The sequence below is a fragment of the Ictidomys tridecemlineatus genome, chromosome 9 (assembly GCF_052094955.1).
Source record: "Ictidomys tridecemlineatus isolate mIctTri1 chromosome 9, mIctTri1.hap1, whole genome shotgun sequence".
NCBI classification, from domain to species: Eukaryota; Metazoa; Chordata; class Mammalia; order Rodentia; family Sciuridae; genus Ictidomys; species Ictidomys tridecemlineatus.
In genome coordinates, this window is record NC_135485.1 from 31,934,033 (window position 1) to 31,954,567 (window position 20,535).

The following is a 20,535-nucleotide window of genomic DNA, read 5'->3' on the forward strand; positions in this document are numbered from 1 at the left end:
ACTTTTATTTCTGTGAAGGTGTCTGTATCTATGCTTTATAAATGCCTTTCCTTACTTGAAAGAAAGCACTCCTGTTATAAATAATAACATTTTGAATATACTATAATAATTAATCAGCTAATATAAAGAACAACTAGTTCCCTAATCTGCTAATTGTAATAGAAGATTAACTATTAGTAATAGCGTTACGATCTCCAAAAAAATTTTTTCCTGACCATTGTTATATGCCAAATATTTTAAATCAGAAGGTAAAAATTTTCAATTTTATGTTGTGAAAATTTCTTCTTAGGCTATTTTAGTTATTTACTTTAGTACTGCCCAGTAGAATGTTCTGCAGTAATAAAACTATTTTTTATCTGTCTACTACTTGTGATTATTGAGCACTGGAAATAAGTCCAGTGCTAATGAATAATTAAATTTTGATCTATATTTAGTTTTAATTTAAATTTGAATAGTCACATGTGGGTAGTGACTTAGCACATTGGACAGTACAGATCTACATGATAAATTTTTCAATAAGAGCCTAAAATTTCTTGAAAACAACTGAAATGAAATTATACCATTTAGCCAGGTGTGGTGGTGCAGGTCTATAATCCCAATGGCTGGGAAACTGAGGCAGAAGCATCTCAAGTTCAAAACCAGCCTCAACAACTTAGTAAGGCCCTAAGCAACCCACTGTGACCCTGTGTCTCTATAAAATATTTAAAAAGCTGGGGATGTGGCTTAGTGGTTAAGCACCCCTGGCTTCAATCCCCAGTACCAAAGGGGGGGAAAAAGTTATACCACTTAATTTAGATCCTAATTTACTTTAACTTAAATAAATATGTATATACTATATTGCTTTGTAGGAAACTTTGGAAGTAAGTTTTTCTAAATCAAATTGGTAAAACGAGGAATTTTCCTGTGGCAAAATTAAATCTTTTTTTTTTTTTTAAAAGAGTAGTTTTGATTGAAAATTCTTGTTTGAATTTGCATATGCCAAAAGGGTACAGTAGAATTTGGGTTTGGGAGTAAACTTCCCAGGAATTATTCTTATGAAGAAGTGATTGTTTTTCTCATATATATTTAACTTCTTTTTATGATACTTACACTAAAACAAATTAATGTACATTTGAAACAAAATGCTTGGAAAAAAATTACGATTTTAAGAAATTAGCCATAGAACCACCCAGAAAACTGAAGCTCTTGGTTCTAGTAATAGTTAACAGTTACTGTTTGCTAAACTATTCAGAAGCAGCAATAAATTGAATATACTGTTTAGTTTTGAGCCTCAAATTACAGGTAATATAAATCACAGGTTGATCACAAGACCAAAATATTCCATTAGAAGCTCTATTACAAGGATATTTAAATGTCATCCAATTGATTAAACATCTGAATGTATTTTTTAAAATGTTTATTTTTTGTTTTAGGTGGTCACAATATCTTTATTTATTTTTATGTGGTGCTGAGGATCAAACACCAGTGCCTCGTGCATGCCAGGCCAGCGCGCTACCACTTGAGCCACATCCCCAGCCCCACTGAATGTATTTTTTGAAAATTAATTTTGATAACATAATGGTAAAGAAGTCCTAGTAAATCAAAATACACTATATCGAAAAAGAACTAGAAAATATCTAATTTAAATGACATTCTCTTTACTTTTATATTGCTTTCAAAGATCTTGTAGTTTTTTCCCCATCTTATATTTAGCTTTTCTGTTTTGTATTTGGCACTTAATATTTTGTTTAAATATAAAACTTTTAACATTTTGATGTTCTAAGAATGTTTTTAAAAAAAGTATTAAACACATGTTTTGCAAATTGTATTCTTTTAATTTTTCAGGTATGGATTTTCAAACATGCGCTATATTTCTTCACTAATTAGTGGTGTTGGTATTTTCATGATGGGTGCAGGACTCTCTTGGTACCATGGAGTTATGGGATTGCTTCATCCTCAACCAATGGAATCCCTTCTATGGGTAATCCTCTTTTCTTTTCTTCCCTCATTTTTGAAGTAATATGACTTAATGACTTAAGCACGGTAAAATGCCTTTGTCATATTAGTATTAAAGAACAAGAATAACATACCTTCTTGATTGTGTGATGTAGGGTAATGTATCTGTAGCTATTTTTTTTTAGAGTAAGACATCTAAATCTATATAATATTTTGTGATATTAAACAGAAGGATCTCTATATGGAAGGTTTTTTTTAAACTTTTTCTTTTAGTTATAGATGGACATAATATATTTATTTATTTATTTATTTATTTTTATGTGTGCTGAGGATCGAACCTAGTGCCTCACATGTAGTAGGCAAGTGCTCTACTACTAAGCCTCGACCTCAGCCCCATAAGGAAAATTTTTAAGCCTGACCTTGTTGATTAGAATCTTTGGCAGTTCTTTTAACTTCTGTTTGAGTTGCTGTTGAAGAACAAACACACCTCTCTTCTCTTTTAGTTTTTAAGAATAGTCTCATGTCAATAATTAAAATATCCACTCTTATGTTACTAGTCATAAATTGGAACAGTATTTAAAAGTTAAAGTATCTCCTTTTCTCAATAAGAAGCCTGCCTGCACTGAGGGATTGGAAAGATAGAAGGATGGTCCACCTTCTGTATGGCCTTGCCTAATCTCTTTTCCTTCTCCCCTTCCCTAAAGGCAGCTCCAAGGTTGTGATAGGAGACAAAAAAGTACTGACACAACAGTTTTATTTTGCTTTGATTTCCCCTGGCCTTTGTAGATGTTTAAAGCTTTCTTTGTCTTTCATGAACATTTCCTGGAGATTACAATACTTGGCTGCTCTGACTAGCTCCCCTGACAAGCACAAATTACATAGCACTTCCTCTAACTCAGACATATTTGAGGTTGCCCTGCAATTGGCAAGAATACCTTTGTTACAGTTTATCTTTTTCCAAAAGAGTCCATTCAGGGCTATATATCTGGGTCTTACGTTTAGCCTTTTTTTTTTTTTTTTTTTTTTTTTTGTATTGGGGATTGAATTTAGGGGCACTTTACCACTGAGCTTCACCCCATGGTCCTTTTTATTTTTTTATTTCAAGACAGGGTCTCACTAAATTGCTGAGGCTGGCTTTGAACCTGTGATCCTCCTGCCTTAGCCTCCTGAATTGCTGGGATTACAGGCCTATGCCACTGCACCCAGCTAGACATCTTTTAACATGCCTTCTGTGGGAGTGCAAATTTTTCCCCAAACATAATCACCTACTCTGCTGACACAGCTGACATAGTCTTGCCTTGAGATTTCTTGTTCATCGGAGCTTCAGACATGGTATCTCCAAAGTCCTGGAACATATATCAAGCTTTCTGAGCAACCTCAACAGCTCAACTGCTTGCACTGAAGAAATCTTGACTTTTGATATCCTTAACTTCCAGCTCTTCTTAAATAGACAAGTGGGTATAGAGCTGGGGTTGGGTGTAGTCTAGAGAATAGAGGTCTCAGATTGGATCTATCTTCTGTGCAAAGACTGGAAGTACTAACAGTACTTCATTCTAGAATGTAGGGATACTTTAATTTTGTTTTCTGTTATGGGTCATAGACTAAGACAGAGTCTCACTTAACATGTATGTAATAACAAGCCTTATGTATGTAATAACAAGTCTATTAAACATGGTATATAATAGCAAGCCTATTAAACTACGCTTATTTACATTTGTTATTGACTAGTTTCCCACAGTTTTTATTGGTTACTTTCTTAAAATTATACATTTCATATAGTGAAAGTAAACAAATATATCTCCTCCAAAGATTTGGCCACTTTGTAGATATAATGCCTCTTTTTTTATTTTTTAGTCAGAAATATCTTTATTTATTTTATTTTTTATGTGGTGCTGAGGATTGAACCCAGGGCCTCGCATGTGCTAGCGCTCTATCGGTGAGCCACAACCCCAGCCCTAATATAGTGCCTCTTAATATCTAATTTGCACATCATTAGAGATTAATGAGATCAATTTTCAATTGTTTATAAATTTTAAGTTTCTAATAACTTATGTGTCTCTGAGTAAACAAACAAGGTTGCATTAGACTATGGCTCTTTGTTAAATAAATAATAGGTTCCACATATCATAAACCAGTTTATTAGGAATTATTTTGAGATCTTTGTCTCTGATATATGCTTTTTCATTTTATTGGGTAATAAATATGTCTCGAATCAAGAAAAAGGTGAAAGGATTAAAAAGAGTTATTAGGAAGTTTAGCTACTATTTTAATCATAGTAGCAGTATTCTAGTTCTTGTTCTATCATTTTCTTTATATTCAATCAAGTCTCTGAATTTTGGAAAATGCCCATTTTTACAATAGGATTATAAGGGTTTGGGGCCAGGTTTGAAACTTTTAAAACCTCTGTTTCAGGAAAGCGTAGGTGTTTAGAAAGGTATGTTGAAAATTCTATAGTTGTTTGGTTTAAATTTTATTTAAAATTTTTAAGAAAATTTAAGTATGTCCTGGACTGCAAGGAAGTACTGCTACCAAAAGAAATAATTGATTATTTTTTATAACTAATTGCCTTTCTGAAACAGGAGTTTTTTCATACTGGACATTCAGACAAAATCCAGAAGTTATTTGAATAGGAGTGTGGATCTTAACTGTGTCTGGGGTCCACAACCCCAGATTTCCAGTGTTTGTGTTTGTATGTCATTGCCCTTGTTTGAATTGTTTCTTGTCAAAGATCCTTACCATCTAGCTTGGATTTGAATTTTTCTGTTTTAGATATGACAAACTTTATACATGAAAAATTGTGATTCTTGAGTGAAATACTGAATGTATGTTTTAATATTTATTTTCTAGGCATATTGTATTTTAGCAGGATCATTGGTATCTGAAGGAGGTATGTGCCATCACAAAGTTTCACTGTATAGGGATATATATTGAGCATTCCATTGCTATAGTTTAAGTTCTGTTGAATAAAGAAAACTGTGGAATAAGGTTTATCTATTTTTAGGAAAAGAAGTCTTTATATAATATACTGTGGTTGTTCCTGTAATGGATGTGACAAGAAGAAAGTGTGCTTTGTTCTTTAGTACTGCATAATGTACAAAACATTGGAGTACAATATAAAAATATAATCATACTAGAGTTTTAAACACTCAGGTTTTAAAACTTCAGAAATACACACTTATAATTGTATTATGACATAGAACTGCTAATATGGAATGAAACTTTTTAATTCACTGCTATACCCCTGAAGCATTGTCATTTTGTATGTGTGGCATCCCTTTGTCTGGTTTTTAAATTATATAATTTTTAATTTACAGATCATATTTGTATGTATTTATGGGGCCCCTCATCTTTGATGGCTATAAAATGATGTTAATATCACCTGCTTCAAAAGACTGGGAGGCTCAAAACTGACTATGTTGCCAGGTGTGGTGGTGCACACCTGTAATCGTAGTGGCTCAGGAGGCTGAGACAGGAGGATCATGGGTTCAAAGCCAGCTTGAGCAATGCAAGGCCCTAAGCAATTCAGTGAGACCTTGTCTCTAAATAAAATACAAAAATGTGGCTCGGGGAATGGGTGCCAATCAGTTCAATCCCCAGTAACAACAACAAAAAAGTGACTCTGCTTAGGTGGTACCTGCCAAATAGTGGCTATGCAATAAATTAAGTCTGTTGTTATACTCATTTAATGATTATGGTTTAGAAATATGAGATTCATTTTATTATAATGATTAATTGGAGTCTTGATAATGAGTTAATATAGAACTTTTCTTTGTTGCCAACCCTGCCATTAAAGTGTTATGCTTATTATTAATTTATCTTTTGAGAGTTTGGAGGTGTGAAACCTCTTCCTTGCTGATATGAGTGCTTTTCTTTCAGCAACACTTCTTGTTGCAGTAAATGAACTTCGTAGGAGTGCTCAGGCCAAAGGAATGTCATTTTATAAATATGGTATGTGTTTTAGAAGCCAGATATCAGTGTCTCCTTGTTTATTTTCTTAAAATGATCTAAGGCTATTGCTTTGTGCCACTTAGATGGATATAAAATATATCTCAGTGTTTTCCCTATGTGACTCTTACTGAATAAATCAGCCATTTGGAAAAATGTGCACTTGGAGCATTTGGATACTTTCTGTTTGGATTTGACTTAAGTAAACTACTGTATTTCTGTATATGATTACATAACCTGAAAAAGTAATTTGACTTTATGTGGCATTTATTGTTGACATTTAAGCCAAAAAATTATGTTTATATTAAACAGAATTTTTAAAATTATGGTCTGTCATACCTTTTTATCTTAGTTTATAGTTTGATTTAAAATAGATGCTTACAAAAATGTCCTCTGATAGTAACAAGTTAGATTTTTTACAAATTTTCTTATCTCTTTCTTCATGATTAAGTAATGGAAAGTCGTGATCCTAGTACAAATGTTATATTATTGGAGGATACTGCAGCAGTTTTGGGAGTGACAATAGCAGCCACTTGCATGGGTCTTACTTCTATAACAGGTAAATATTTCTTAAATTACAGATATATTTATTTGTACTACTTCTCAAATAAACGGGATTTTTTCCTTATATCATTGAATAATTTTAAACTAATTGTTAAATATTAATTCCATGCTAACCAATTATTTATGTAAGATATTTGGGCAGTAAAAGTATTCAGGTTTCTCTGAGTTGCAAGTTTCTCTAATTTAAAAATAAGGAATCCTTGGGGCTGGGATTGTGGCTCAGCGGTAGAAATCTTGCCTAGCATGGGCGGGACCCAGGTCCGATCCTCGGCACCACATACAAATAAAAGCATAGTGTTGTGTCCATCTACATCTAAAAAAAAATGTTAAAAATAAATAAATAATAAATAAATAAATAAAAATAAGGAATCCAGTGCAGTGGCACACTCCTATAATCCCAGTGGCTTGGGAGGCCGAGGCAAAAGGATCACAAATTCAAAGCCAGCCTCAGCAACTTAGGTCCTGAGCAACTTTGTGACACCTCATCTCAAAATAGGGATGTGGCTCAGTGCTTAAATATCCCTGGGTTCAATTCCCAGTAGCAAAAAAATAAATTAATAAGGAAAGGTATTAGTAGAAGATTTCTATAATACTCTAAACCCTTGTGGCTATAACTTTACCTATAAAAGTATAACATTTGTCCTAGTAACTTTATAAGTTTATTAAGATAGTATGAGAGAGAACTAAAAAAAAAAAAAAAAAAGCCAGTAATTCTAATAAATAGATATTGTGGCTCTTGTTCACTTGTCTTTTCCTATTCTTAAGTCCAATTGTAAGTGTTATTGCCTTTATATTTCCTTAATTCTAAGTTGGTTCCATCTTCATTTTGATAGCTAGTTAGGTCTTTTCAAGGGCCAGTACAATACAGGTAAGTCAGAAAAACTATTTTATTTTCTAAAATGAAAGAACCATTTGGTATGAAAGGCTTAATATGTAGAGTTGGAATTCTCTTGGAATGGAGCTTCTTCCATTCTTTCCCCTTTGTTCTTGCAAATAATTTTAGGTGATTGGCTTCCAGTTCTGCAATGTTTCTTGAAGTGGTCTGAAATACAAATTGTTCTTTCTCGTTTTGAATGTACCTCTTGAGACTAAAGGAGCATTTTCTTATGTTCACTGTGATCTGAAATATTTCTAAAAGTATTGATTTTATATCCCTTTGTTTTTCTGGTTGACCTATAGTTTGGGGTCTTTTTTTTGAACATAAGTTATTTGTGAAAAATTATTTAAGTTTGGATTTGTAAAGAGCATATTTGATCTTGAGTTCTACAAACCTCAATAGATTATGCTTTATACACTTAGAAGAGATAAGTGAGTTTATTTTTTAATATTATATTTTGGCTACATGTTAATAAAACTAGTATATAAATTCAGATTTCTAGTAAATAATATATTTTATCAAGCATTAAAAGTTAAATATTATTTTGATGACATTTTTTCTCTGGAATAAAAAAGACTTCTAATTATAAAAGCCATGTAGGTAAAATTTTTATAAAAATTTAAACTGTAGCTTGGCATTGTGGTGCATGTAATCCCAGCAGCTCAGGAGGCTGAGGCAGAAGGATGGCAAGTTCAAGGCCATCCTCATCAACTTAGTGAAACCCTGTCTTAAAAAATAAAAAAGAGCTGGGGATATGGCTTAGTGGTAGAGCACTCTTGAGTTCAATCTCCAATAATGCCAACAAAACAAAACACTGGAGGGCTTGGGGAAACACAAAATGCTAAACCTCACCTTCAGAATTTTTTATTCAGAAGGTCTGGGATGACATCTGAGAATTTTTATTTCTACCAAATTCTCAAGTGTTACTGATAACTCCTGTTACAGGAACCAAACTTTGAGAACCACTACTTTGTGGTACTAGCTAATTATTATCCTTGGTTGAATAAGATCACCCATGTCATATTCTGTAGTTCTTAATTTTTTCACAGGATTTTGATAGGAAGGAGGCACAAGAAGTTTTTATTTCTTTCAGATTTTGATTCCACAACAGTTTTTTTAGAGTACTACCTATATATCTAAAAGAAATTGACTCTTAATTATATTATTATGTATCTGGTATGTCTTCTGAAAATACTCTGAACCTTGACCTATATAATGACCAGACACAAGAAACAGGTCCTAAATAATTAAGCTCATAACACTCTTAGGTAATATAAAGCAGGTTGTACTGTTTCCAATTTTGTAGTTTAGTCAAACTATTAGGAGTCATTAAATGAGGTGACTAAAGGAATTGGGAATTAATTTTATATCCCTTTGTTTATTAATTGTGATTGTTTGCTCTCTAAAGTCATTGAAATAATAGAAAATGTTAATTCACTGATTTCTTACATGCTTTATTTAGGCAATCCATTGTATGACAGCCTAGGTTCGTTGGGTGTGGGCACCTTATTAGGCGTGGTCTCAGCATTCCTCATCTACACCAACACAGAAGCACTCTTGGGACGATCCATTCAACCAGAGCAAGTTCAGCGGCTTACTGAACTCCTGGAGAATGACCCATCAGTAAGGTTAGCCTTATTCTAGTAATGTTGTCAGGACTTATAAAAACATTGAAAGACTGGAATGTTTGGTTCCGAAGGAAGTTTTGGATTCCTAACCTTTGGAATTTTCTAATCTATTACTTTTCAGAGTTATTGTCTTGGAAGGAAGCAAGAACACTTAGTTTCCTTTTAAATTTTGTATTGTTTTTATTAAAATAAGTCATAGTCAGATGATATAACGAGAATAGAAGTTTTGCAAAGTAGAAAGTTTTGGATCCTTAATGTGGAACCACTTAAAATCAAACCTTTATATTTATATTTACCTTATATTTGTATTGTAATTATAAGTTGAATATATTAAATGTGAAATAGTATTTATTCATGGGGAAATAATTACCAAAGTAAATGTAATTTATATTGGTTTTGAAAATGTACTTTTAATATATTTAAATTTTTCCTTATATTATTTTTATATTTTTATTTATTTAGTTATTTCTTTTATTGTTATTTCTTTTATAGTGGTAGATACTGAACCCAAGGCCTCACACATTACTAGTTAAGTGGTCTACTAGTGATCTTTCCCCCAGTCCCTATCTTTTAAATTGTGTAAAACTAACTAAAGTACTGAAGACTTAGGAGATAACCAGAAGAGTTGTACTGTTTCCAATTTTGTAGTTTAGTCAAACTATTAGGAGTCATTAAATGAGGTGACTAAAGGAATTGGGAATTAATTTTATATCCCTTTGTTTATTAATTATCATCGTTTGCTCTCTAAAGTCATTGAAATAATAGAAAATGTTAATTCACTGACTTCTTATATGCTTTATTTAGGCAGTCCATTGTATGACAGCCTAGGTTCATTGGGTGTTGGCACCTTATTAGGCATGGTCTAATAAGGATTTTAATCCTTATTAGAAGAAATATTAGAATTCTCATGGTGTTTTTTAGTGAAATTTAGCAGCAGTGTGGTTTCATAATGAAGTGGAAAACCAAAACTTTAAAATCTTAATTTGAGTGGCTTGAGGTATAGCTCAGTAGTATAGCATTTGCCTAACATTCTTGAGCCCTCGTTTCCATTTCCAGTACCACCAGATTTAATTTGTTATCCCCCTGCCCAGTGTCTTAAGATGGTAGGTTAAATTTTGAATTTGATATGTTACTTCTTTTTTTAATATAGACATTCATTTCTAGATATAAATTTTCCTTTTAAACACTGCTTCTCTGTATCCAGAAATTTTGATATGTTGCATTGTTTTGATTCATCTCAAAGTACTTTCTTATTTCCTTTTTTTAAAATTGAATTTTTTCTTACTATATGTTTTTTTTTGGTTGTGTGGTTTGTTTGTTTGTTTGTTTGTTTTAGGTACTAGGAACTGAACTCAGGGACACTTAACTACTGAGCCATATCTCGAGCCCTATTTTGTATTTTTTTAAATTTAGAGACAGGGTCTCACTTAGTTGTTTAGTGCTTCATCATTACTGAAGCTGGCTTTGAACTCACAATCCTCCTGCCTCAGCCTTCCAAGCTGCTGGGATTCCAGGCATGCACCATTGTGTCTGGCTGTATTTTTATTGTTAATTGACACATATATATGTTTATGGAACACAGTATGATATTTCCTTCTGTGTCTACACCTATTAGCTATTTTGCAGTATACAATTAATTGTTGGCAATTACAGATACTCTATTGTGTTATAACATTTGAAATTATTTTGTATCAAACTACACCCCTGTACCAATTGGTCATCCTCTCTCCAACCCTCCCTAATTCTCAGCATTTAGTAATCACTACTGTGTTTCTATAAGAATAACCTTTTTAGTTTCCTCATACAAGTGAGAACATGTGGGTTTTTCAGAGTGTGCATATTTTACTTATATTCCACTATGTATACATATCACATTTTCTTTGTATAACCATTGATTGATGCCTAAGTTGATTCCATATCTTGACTGTTGTGAACAGTGCTACTATTAGCATGAGGGGGGGGTGTTGTAATCTTTAACATATTGTTTTTCCTTTTTGTTTTTATTTTGTTTGGGGGTGCTATTTAGGAGTGTTTTTTAATTTCTAAGTATGTGTGAGTTTCCCAAATTATCTATTACTGATTTCTGATTTCGTTCAGTTGTCATCAGAGAATATACTTCTTATTATTTCTGTCCTTTTAAGTTTACTGAGGCTTTTTTTATGGCCTATATATATTCTATCTTGGATCATATTCTATGTGCACTTGAAAAATGAATATATAGATGTTTGTTAGGTTTATTTGGTTTATAGTGTTCAAGATTTTAGTTTTCCTGTTGGTCATCCTGACTTGTTCTATCCATTAGAAGTAGGGCCTTGAAGTCTCTAGCTATTATTGTTGAATTGTTTGTTTTTTCCTTCATTTCTGTTTTTGTTTCATTTACTTTGGTGCCCTATTGTTTGACATGTATGCATTTATATTTTTCATATATTATTTACAATTAATATCTAAAAGATTGGCCAATCTGAAAATTTCTGCAAGAATGAAAATCTGTGGATTAAATTATTTGAGAAAATAAAAGTAATCCAGAAAATTCATGCAATTTTTAAAATAGTATAATAGTTACTTTGCTCTGTGACAAATTAGCTCAAAACTTAGTGGTTTAAACAACCTTTATTATCTGTTTCTATGAGTCAGGAATTCAGGCTCTGCTTGTGTATGGGTTCTCTACTTCAGGCTTTTTCAGACTATAATCAAAGTGCCATGTCCTAGAGAAGGAGCTACTTCTAAGCATATTTAACTTAAGATTGTTGGCAAGATTGAGTTCTTTGCCACATGGACCTCCCCAACATGGCAGCTTGTTAAATACTGCATGCAGACTGATAAGGCAGTAGGAATTGAATGTAAACAAGAAAAAAAGTCACAGATTAGTTAACTGTTGGAAATGACATCTCATCACTTTTCCATATTCTCTTTGTTCGAAGCAAAGCACTAGGTATAACCCATATTCAAGGAGAGGGGGATCACACAGGATACAGGAGGTGGGGTTCTGTCATTGGGGAGCATCTCAGAAATACCTGCCCCACTTTCCCATATGCAGTTATATATAAGAACATGAGAAATGTGTTGGGTGCTTTAATGCATGCTTGTAATACCAATGACTCAGGAAGCTGAGACAGGTGAGTCACAAGTTCAAGACCAGTTTCAGCAACTTTAGCAAGACTCTATCTCAGAAATTTAAAAGAAGAGAAGATGGGGATGTGGAGCTACCCCTGGGTTCAATTCCTAGCACTAAGAGACAAAAAAAAGGACAACAACAACATGGGGGTGGGGGCGGAATCAGAATATATTTACTAGCTACTACTTAAGTTTTAATTAAACAACGAAATGTATTAATACTTTGTGAGGACTGAAGTAGATGTGCCTTTGAAATAAATGAATAAATTACATATTACTTCCTACCAGTCTGGACAAGTTTTATTTTTAACCTGAGATTATATAACTTTAGAAATTATTTATCCTTATTTCACCCTAGATAGTTGATAAATACAGCTTCTTTATTTATTTGGATAAAAAATTTTGGACACAGTAACTTGCTCAAGATCATTCAGAAATTAGTGTGAAGTGCAAAGTGCTTATAGTCTCACTTAAGCTTCTTCTCTAGTACATCTCTGTGTTCTCAAGATTCAGAGTGTTTTGTTATTTCTTATATATCCAGTGAAGAAAAGATATTATGGGATCACCATTGAAAGAAGAAAATTTCTCAACTGTTTTCTAGGAAAGATTTAATTCTTAAGGGTTAGGGCAGGAGGAATGAAAAGTAGTTATAGATGAGCATCCACTTTACTTTCTGAGAGGCAGATGATATAATATAAGGACTCCAGGCTTGGATATTTAAAGAGCTAAAGTGTTAGGGAGTCCTATTCTATTAGTTACTAGCTGACTTACCTTGAGCAAGTCACTTATGCCCCTCTGGAACTGCTTTGTTATCTATAAAATGAAGATATCACCTTACCTATTTTATGAAAGTCATTTATTAAATGCCTACCTTATGTTTGATACTATATTAAGCATTATATATATATGTGTGTGTGTGTTAGCTCATTAGTCCCCTCATCAATCCTATGTGGCAGTTATCAGTAGCTCATTCTAAGAATTTTTCTCAGAGTTGTACAAAGACTATTAAAGAAGTTTGTGAATATAAAAGTTGTTGGTAGGGCTGTAGTGTACCGGAGTAGTAGAACACTTGCCTAGTATATGCAACATCCTGGTTTAGATCCTCTGCATCCCACATACATGCAGAAAAGTAATTAGTGTGCTTTCTATGACACCATTATCAGCAACACATTTTTTGTAAATGGTATTTAGGAAATGACTGAATGGATATATGGGACAAAAGGTTTGTGAGATAACAGCAACATTTTAGAAAAACAATTTAGAGTTAGTGTTCTTAATACCTGAGCTTTACAACTTGCATGTATGGAATAATAAAATAATATTTGTTATATTTGTACCATTGTATGAAATATGCACAAAAAAACTAAACATCTAGTGAAATTTAGTAAGTGATACTTAGTGGTGAATTCTCTGAAGCTATCTTAGTCCTTATTCATCATGGGTAGGAAAAAATCAAGAATTCTAGACTTTTTGCCATTAGAGTATATATGTGTATATGTATATAAATTTGTATGCATTGTTATTGATTGCAGGGCAATTCATGATGTTAAAGCCACAGATCTGGGATTAGGTAAAGTAAGATTTAAGGCAGAAGTAGATTTTGATGGACGAGTTGTTACAAGATCATATTTGGAAAAACAAGATTTTGACCAAATGCTACAAGTAAGTTTATGTGTCTGTAATTTTCTTATATATCCTATGCTTAGAAAACTTAAATTCTAAGTAAATAAAACTTTTTCTGTTATTGATCTTAAACTCACTTCAGCTGTCAACATCTTAGATTCCAAAATTTGATAGAGAGCCTTTTATTTACTATAGAGTAGGTTGGAGGAGACAATAGAAGAGCAGACTTTTGAAGTTATTCATGCTTGCTATATGCCAGGCCATTTTAGCTGTTTTAACTTATTTACTCTTAACCCTGAGAGGTAAAGAAATAACATTTCATTTTAAAGTATAGGTAAATTAAGACAGATTAACTAACTTGCCTGAAGTTTCAGAGTCTTGTTTATGAATTTAGATCTCTCAAACTCCAGAATGTGTGCTTTTTTCTTTATATTAATCAGGCTCCTCCCACTTTTATTTGAAGTTTTGCTTTCCATGCTTCAGTTACCCACAGTCAACCACGATTCAAAATATTAAATGGAAAATAACAGAAATAAACCATTCATAAGCATTAAATTGCTTTTCTGAGAAGTGATGAAATCTTGTGCTGTCCTCCTCGGACATGAATCGTCCCTATATCCAGCATATCCTTGCTATCCATGCTGCCCACCCCCACTTTGGCAGTTGAGAAGGAAGAAGGGGGCCACATTCACATAATTTTTATTACAGTATATTGTTACAGTTGTTCTATTTCATTGTTAATTTTTGTTGTTACTCTTTTACTGTACCTAATTTATAAATTAAACTTTATCTTAGGGGTGTGTGTGTGTGTGTATAATTATAGTTTTATGTATCTCCTGGGATCTTGAAATTATCACTGTAAAAAGGGGACTGCTGTAGTTTAAAAGATAATTTACAGAATATAATGAACAGTGTAGATTATCACCATGTGCCTTTGTCACTTGTTAATATTTTGCTATATGGGTTGAGTATCCCATCTCAAATATTTCAGATTTCAGAAATGTTTCATATTTCAAAGTTGTTTTTTGTTTGTTTGTTTTTAAGATCATTTGCATAGACTTGGATCAAACATCCCTAATATGAAAATCTGAATTGCCTTTTTGTCATCACTCAAAATTTCAGAGCATTTTGGATTTTTGGACTGAGGGGCTCAACCTGTACTGTTAGCTTAAGATCTTAAAAACAGAGTAAAGCATTACAAAAACAGCTCAAGCCAGTTTCTCTTCCTAAATCGCATTCTCCTTCCTTTATTCCTAGAATTAGTTATTATGATGAATTTGGTACCTACCATTTCCATTCATATTTTTATATTTGTCATCATGTTTTAGCATAATATAAAGCAACATTTTGGATGTTTAAAAATTTACAGAAATGATTTCATATTGTATGTATCTCTCTAAAATTTACTTAACAGCATGTTGTTATATAATATGCTATATGAATATGCTGCAATTTATGTGTCCTATCTGCAGTCGATAGGCATTATATTCTTTTAAATGTTAAATTATTAAAAAAAAAATTCCATGATGGCATTCTCATACATGCTTCGTACTTTATATATGCGTAAATTTCTTTAGGGTAGTATACAGATAGCTAGGTTTAAAATAGGTGAGAGCCACTGAGCATACATTCTTGTCTTCAACTTCCAAAGGTATTGCCAAATTTTTCTCCAAAGTATGTTGATTCAATTCCCACCATCAGCATACCAATGTTTCTGTTGCTTTACATTCTTACTAGATTATATTGACAGGATTATCTTTCTTCAGTTTGTTATAGTACATTCTAGGAGGGAGGCTATCAGGGATTGAACTCAGGGCCACTTGACCACTGAGCCACATCCCAGCCCTATTTTTTATATTTTATTTATTTTTTCTTTTTTTATTAGTTGCTCAAGAAAATATAATGATCTTGACATATCATACATTTGATTCAAATAGGGTATGAATTCTCATTTTTCCACGTGTACAAATTGCAGGATCACATTGTTTATACATCCATGTTTATATGTACACAATCCTAGTGTCAGTTGTATTCTGTTGCCCTCCCTCCCTCCCCTCCCCTCCCATCACTATTCTCTACCCATTCTACTGTGACACTTATCTCTCTCTCTTTTTATTTCTTCCCTTCCCCCTCACAGCATCATATATGCATTTTGTGAACCCATGAGGGTCTCCTTCAGTCTTCCGTGCAATTCCCCTTCTCCTCTTTCCCTCCCACCTATTTTTTGTATTTTAGAGACATGGTCTCACTGAGTTGCTTGTCCCTTCACTTTTTCTAAGTCTGGCTTTAACTCACCATCCTCCTGCCTCAGCCTCCTGAGCTGCTAGGATTACAAGAATGTGCCGCTGCGCCCAGCTATTATAGTACTCTTTTCCTTTGTGCTTTTTATCTTGTATGATGAAGCCTTCATTATCCCATTTTCACAAAAATACTCTCTTCTTCTAAAAGTTTTATGGACTCCCATCCTTAGGTCTTTAGTCTAATTGGAGTTGTTTATTTAAAGAACTGAGGTAGAAATTGTTTTAACCTGATTTGTGAATACTGTTTTATATTTTATAGTGCTTTTGTATTTTTATAGCTCTTTAGTATTTTATAGAGCTACCTCTGTGTAGCATTGTACTCAATCTTCTGGAACTGAGTTTCTTGGGAAATAGGTGATCCATTGCCTGTATCCTAAAGTTTTTTAAACTTTTTATTAAACTTATCAGTGTTTGTCATAAATTTCTAAAAGGAATTATCAGTGTACCACTGTGATTTTTTTAAATTTTATTTTGTTTTTCTGCTTTTATTTTCTTTACAGGAAATTCAAGAAGTGAAAACTCCTGAAGAGCTAGAGACCTTTATGCTTAAACATGGAGAAAATATTATTGATACATTAGGAGCTGAAGTAGATAGACTTGAGAAGGAACTGAAAGTAAGATATATACATTCATTATAAAAATATCGTATTGAGGGGACTGGGGATGTGGCTCAAGTAGTAGCGCACTCGCCTAGCATGCGTGAAGCACTGGGTTCGATTCTCAGTACCACATAGAAACAAAATGAAGATATTGTGTTCACCTATAACTAAAAAATAAATATTAAAAAAAATTGTATTGAGGGCTGAAGGTTGTGGTTCAGAGGTAGAGTGCTCGCCTAGCATGCATGAGACACTGGGTTTGACCCTCAGCACCACATAAAGTAAAATAAAGACATTGTGTCTACCTACAACTAAAAAATAAATATTAAAAAATAATATATTGATAATGGCAACTATTTTTTGAGTATTTACTCTGGGCTACATATATCACATGCACACTCTTTTTTTTTCATGTTTCTTTTTTTTAAATTTTTTTAGTCATACATAACAGCAGAATATATTTTGACATATAATACATACATGGAATGTACATACATCAATCATATTGTCTATTCTATTCTGCTGCCCTTCCTATCCTCCCTACTCCTCCCCTCCTCTCCCATCCTTTCTCTCTATCCAATCTAATGTGACACACTTTTTTTTTCTTTTTCTCATTACAACATCATATATGTATTCTGTATAACAATGAGGTTCTCCTTCCATCTTCCATGCAACTCCCTTTCTCCCTCTTTTTTCCTCCCACCTCTCTTCCCTATTTACTGGTAGTCTTCTTCTCATGCTCTTCCTCCCTATCCCATTTTGAGTCACCCCCCTTATATCAGAGAAGACATTCGGCATTTGTTTTTTAGGGATTGGCTAATTTCACTTAGCATAATCTGCTCTAATGCCATCCATTTACCTGCAAATGCCATGATCTTGTACATGCACACTCTTAAACTCCCAGAAACCCCATAATGGTTAGCTATTTATAGGCAAAATGATTAGGTTAGACAAGTTGGATAACTGACCTGAGAAAGTAGGGGAATTATGATTTGAACCTGTTATTCAGTTCCAAAAACTGTATTTCTAACCACTGTTCTGTTTGCTTAGTTTCTAAAATAGCAAAAGGGTTTTTGTTTCTTTTTCTTTCTTTCTTTCTTTCCTTTTTTGGTGCTGGGGATCAAACCCAGGGCCTTATACATGCAAGGCAAGCACTCTACCAAGTTTTTTGTTTCTTTTTAAATAAGCATTTTGAAAGTTCCTAAAGAAAGATAAAAGGGAAACTTTTGAATGTGATCAAAAGTTAAAACAAATAAAATATGACCTTAAAAATACACATTTAGGCAGGACTAGGGATATAACTCAATTGATAGGGTGCTTGCCTCACATGCCCAAGACCCTGGGTTCAATCCCCAGCACCACCAAAAAACAAAACAAAACAAAAATTTACACATATAGGGATTGAGGTTGTGGCTCCTTGGTAGAGCATGTGTGCCTAGCATGTGTGAGGCACTGGGTTCGAGCCTCAGCACTTCATAAAAAAATAAAATAAAGGTATTGTTTCCATCTACAATTAAAAAATATTTTAAGAAATATACAGACACCTTGATTTTAGTCCACCTGATTTATTTGATGTTTATTTGTATTAATTTGGAGATTTTAGTTGTGTTGCTGAACTATCTGATCAGGTTGCCTTTAAAAATGTCTCTGTTCTTAAATTGCCATTTATTGACATTTGAGTTCTATTTGTTCACAGTGCATAAACACTTGTAAATGACCTTTAATATATAATATAGTTGGTGAAGGCAGTGCATTTTCTTCAGTTGATGTTGACCATTCTTTAGTTTTGTTAAAAAACTGAAGGAAAAAAAAACTACTCTGCTTTACTATCTTTGTGAATTTAGATATCTGATTACATTAATAGTAAAGAAGACTTTGTTAATATTGTTGGCATTATAGTTTACAAAGTTACCTGACATAATTTTAGAAGTTTTTAAATGAGCATTTCTCAAATATTTTGGTCCTAGGACTCTTTTTATTCTTAAAAATTATTGAGAACCCAATATCTTTTATTTGTTTGAATTATAGTTACTGATATTTTCAAATCACACATAAAACTGAGAAATTTAATAATATTTATCCATTCCTCTCTATATAAGCATGTTACTATATATAATATTTTAATGAAAAATAATTTTTCCAAAATGGGAAGAAAAATAGTTAAAGGAGTGATATTATTTTACATTTTTTTAAAAATTCCCTTATACCTACCAGTAGAAGATAGAGTTCCATATCTGCCTCTGCATTTAATGTGTAGTGATTTGATTATTTTGGTTGAAGAACATGAAGAAAAGGCAGGAATATTCTTACAGTCTCTTAACACAACTGGAATATTATCTTTTGATGCTGTATCCATATCTGGCAACAAATCTTATCGGTGAACTTCTCACAAGTTACTTGTGCAGTTAGGGGGCACTGTCTATAAAGACTGCCCTTGCTTCCAAATTCCAATTGTGAGTTTTGAGAGTGCCAGGACTACCCAAAGGTCTGATAATTCACTTGAAGGACTCCCAGAACTCATTGAATGGTGTAATTCTCATAGTTATGGGGTTCATTGTGGTGGTGGTGATGGTAGTAGTTGTACTAGGGATAGAATCCATGGCCTGTCATATGCTTAGCAAACGCTCTATCCCTGATTTACATCCCCATCCCCATTGTCAGGGTTTAATGTAGGGAAAGAATACATATTAAAATTAGGCAAGGGAAGAAGGACATAGGATAGAGAGCCAGGAAAGTTCCAAAAGTTGGAGCTTCAGTTGTCCCTTTCCTGTTGAGTCATGTTTCCTGGCAGTGGAATGTAATGGTAGCATGGAGTGTTGCCAACTAGGGAAGCTCGTGAGACTTGATGTCTATAGGTTTCATTGAGGACCATGGTTGACTGCTTGAGTGAACCCTTTGACCTCTACTCTACCAGAAGTAGTAGGTAACTGTGGAACCAAAACTACAAAATGGCCAACACTCTCCAGATAAACAAAGACACTCTTAGGACATTTCATGGGTTTAGAAACCATCTCCCAATGATTGAAAGGAAAAAAAAAAAAAACAGTTATTTTTTTAGGTAAGATTAATTCTCTAGTATGCATTGCTATGCTAATATCTATCAGTCTGTCTTTGTATTCTGAATGTATCTTTTACCTGTGCATGATTCTATAGCATAAATTGGTATACTGACTTATGCAGATCCTTTGAATGGTGTTCATGTTATTTTTTAAAAATCAGTTTATTCAGTTCACAACTCAAGCAATCACAGGAGTACTTTCTTGTGATATTATACCTCAGTATGATGTAGGGCTTTATACTTCTCAATTTTTTTTTTGCTCATTTTGGGCTTAAATCTGTTAATAAATAAGCAGCCTCATACAAGTGAAGTGTATGAGTACCTTTTGAGGTGTTAGGAATGTCTTCTCTGCACTTTCCCCACTCACAGTTTCATATGCACAAAAATATACATGTGTACATACACAGGCAGTCTTTCTGAGATGCTAATGAATAAAATCCCAGGAGTAGTAGACTGCTTTTTTGTTGTTGTTCTAATTAGTTATACATGATAACAGAATGCATTTTGATTCATTGTACACAAATGGAGCACAACTTTTCATTTTTCTGGTTGTATGTGATGTAAGAGTCATACCACATGTGCAGTCATACATGTACTTAGGGTAATGATGTTCAACTCATTCCACCATCGTTCCTGTCCTTTCCCTCCCTCCCCTTTGCCCAATCAAAGTTCCTCCATTCTCCCCACACTCCTTTCCCCCCACATTATGGATCAGCATTCACTTATTAGAGAGAACATTCAGCCTTTGGTTTTTGGGATTGGCTTACATCACATAGCATGATATTCTCCCAGTTCCATCCTGCAAATGCCATAATTTTATTTTCTTTAAATGCTGAGTAATATTCCATTGTGATTATGTGCCACAGTTTCTTAATCTATTCATCTGTTGAAG

At 33.3% G+C, this 20,535-nt stretch overlaps 1 protein-coding gene across 2 annotated transcripts in view; it reads left to right on the plus strand.

Moving 5' to 3' along the window:
* The window catches only part of Slc30a9 (solute carrier family 30 member 9), a 96,043-nt gene that overhangs the window by 69,105 nt on the left and 6,403 nt on the right, over positions 1-20,535 (plus strand). For both annotated transcript variants that reach the window (XM_013356254.4, XM_005319948.5), the window contains 7 exons: positions 1,825-1,960; positions 4,783-4,822; positions 5,812-5,883; positions 6,332-6,439; positions 8,784-8,949; positions 13,596-13,725; positions 16,487-16,600. In XM_013356254.4, the coding sequence (XP_013211708.2) occupies positions 1,825-1,960; positions 4,783-4,822; positions 5,812-5,883; positions 6,332-6,439; positions 8,784-8,949; positions 13,596-13,725; positions 16,487-16,600 (766 nt within the window). The remainder of the gene's footprint in view (positions 1-1,824; positions 1,961-4,782; positions 4,823-5,811; positions 5,884-6,331; positions 6,440-8,783; positions 8,950-13,595; positions 13,726-16,486; positions 16,601-20,535) is intronic.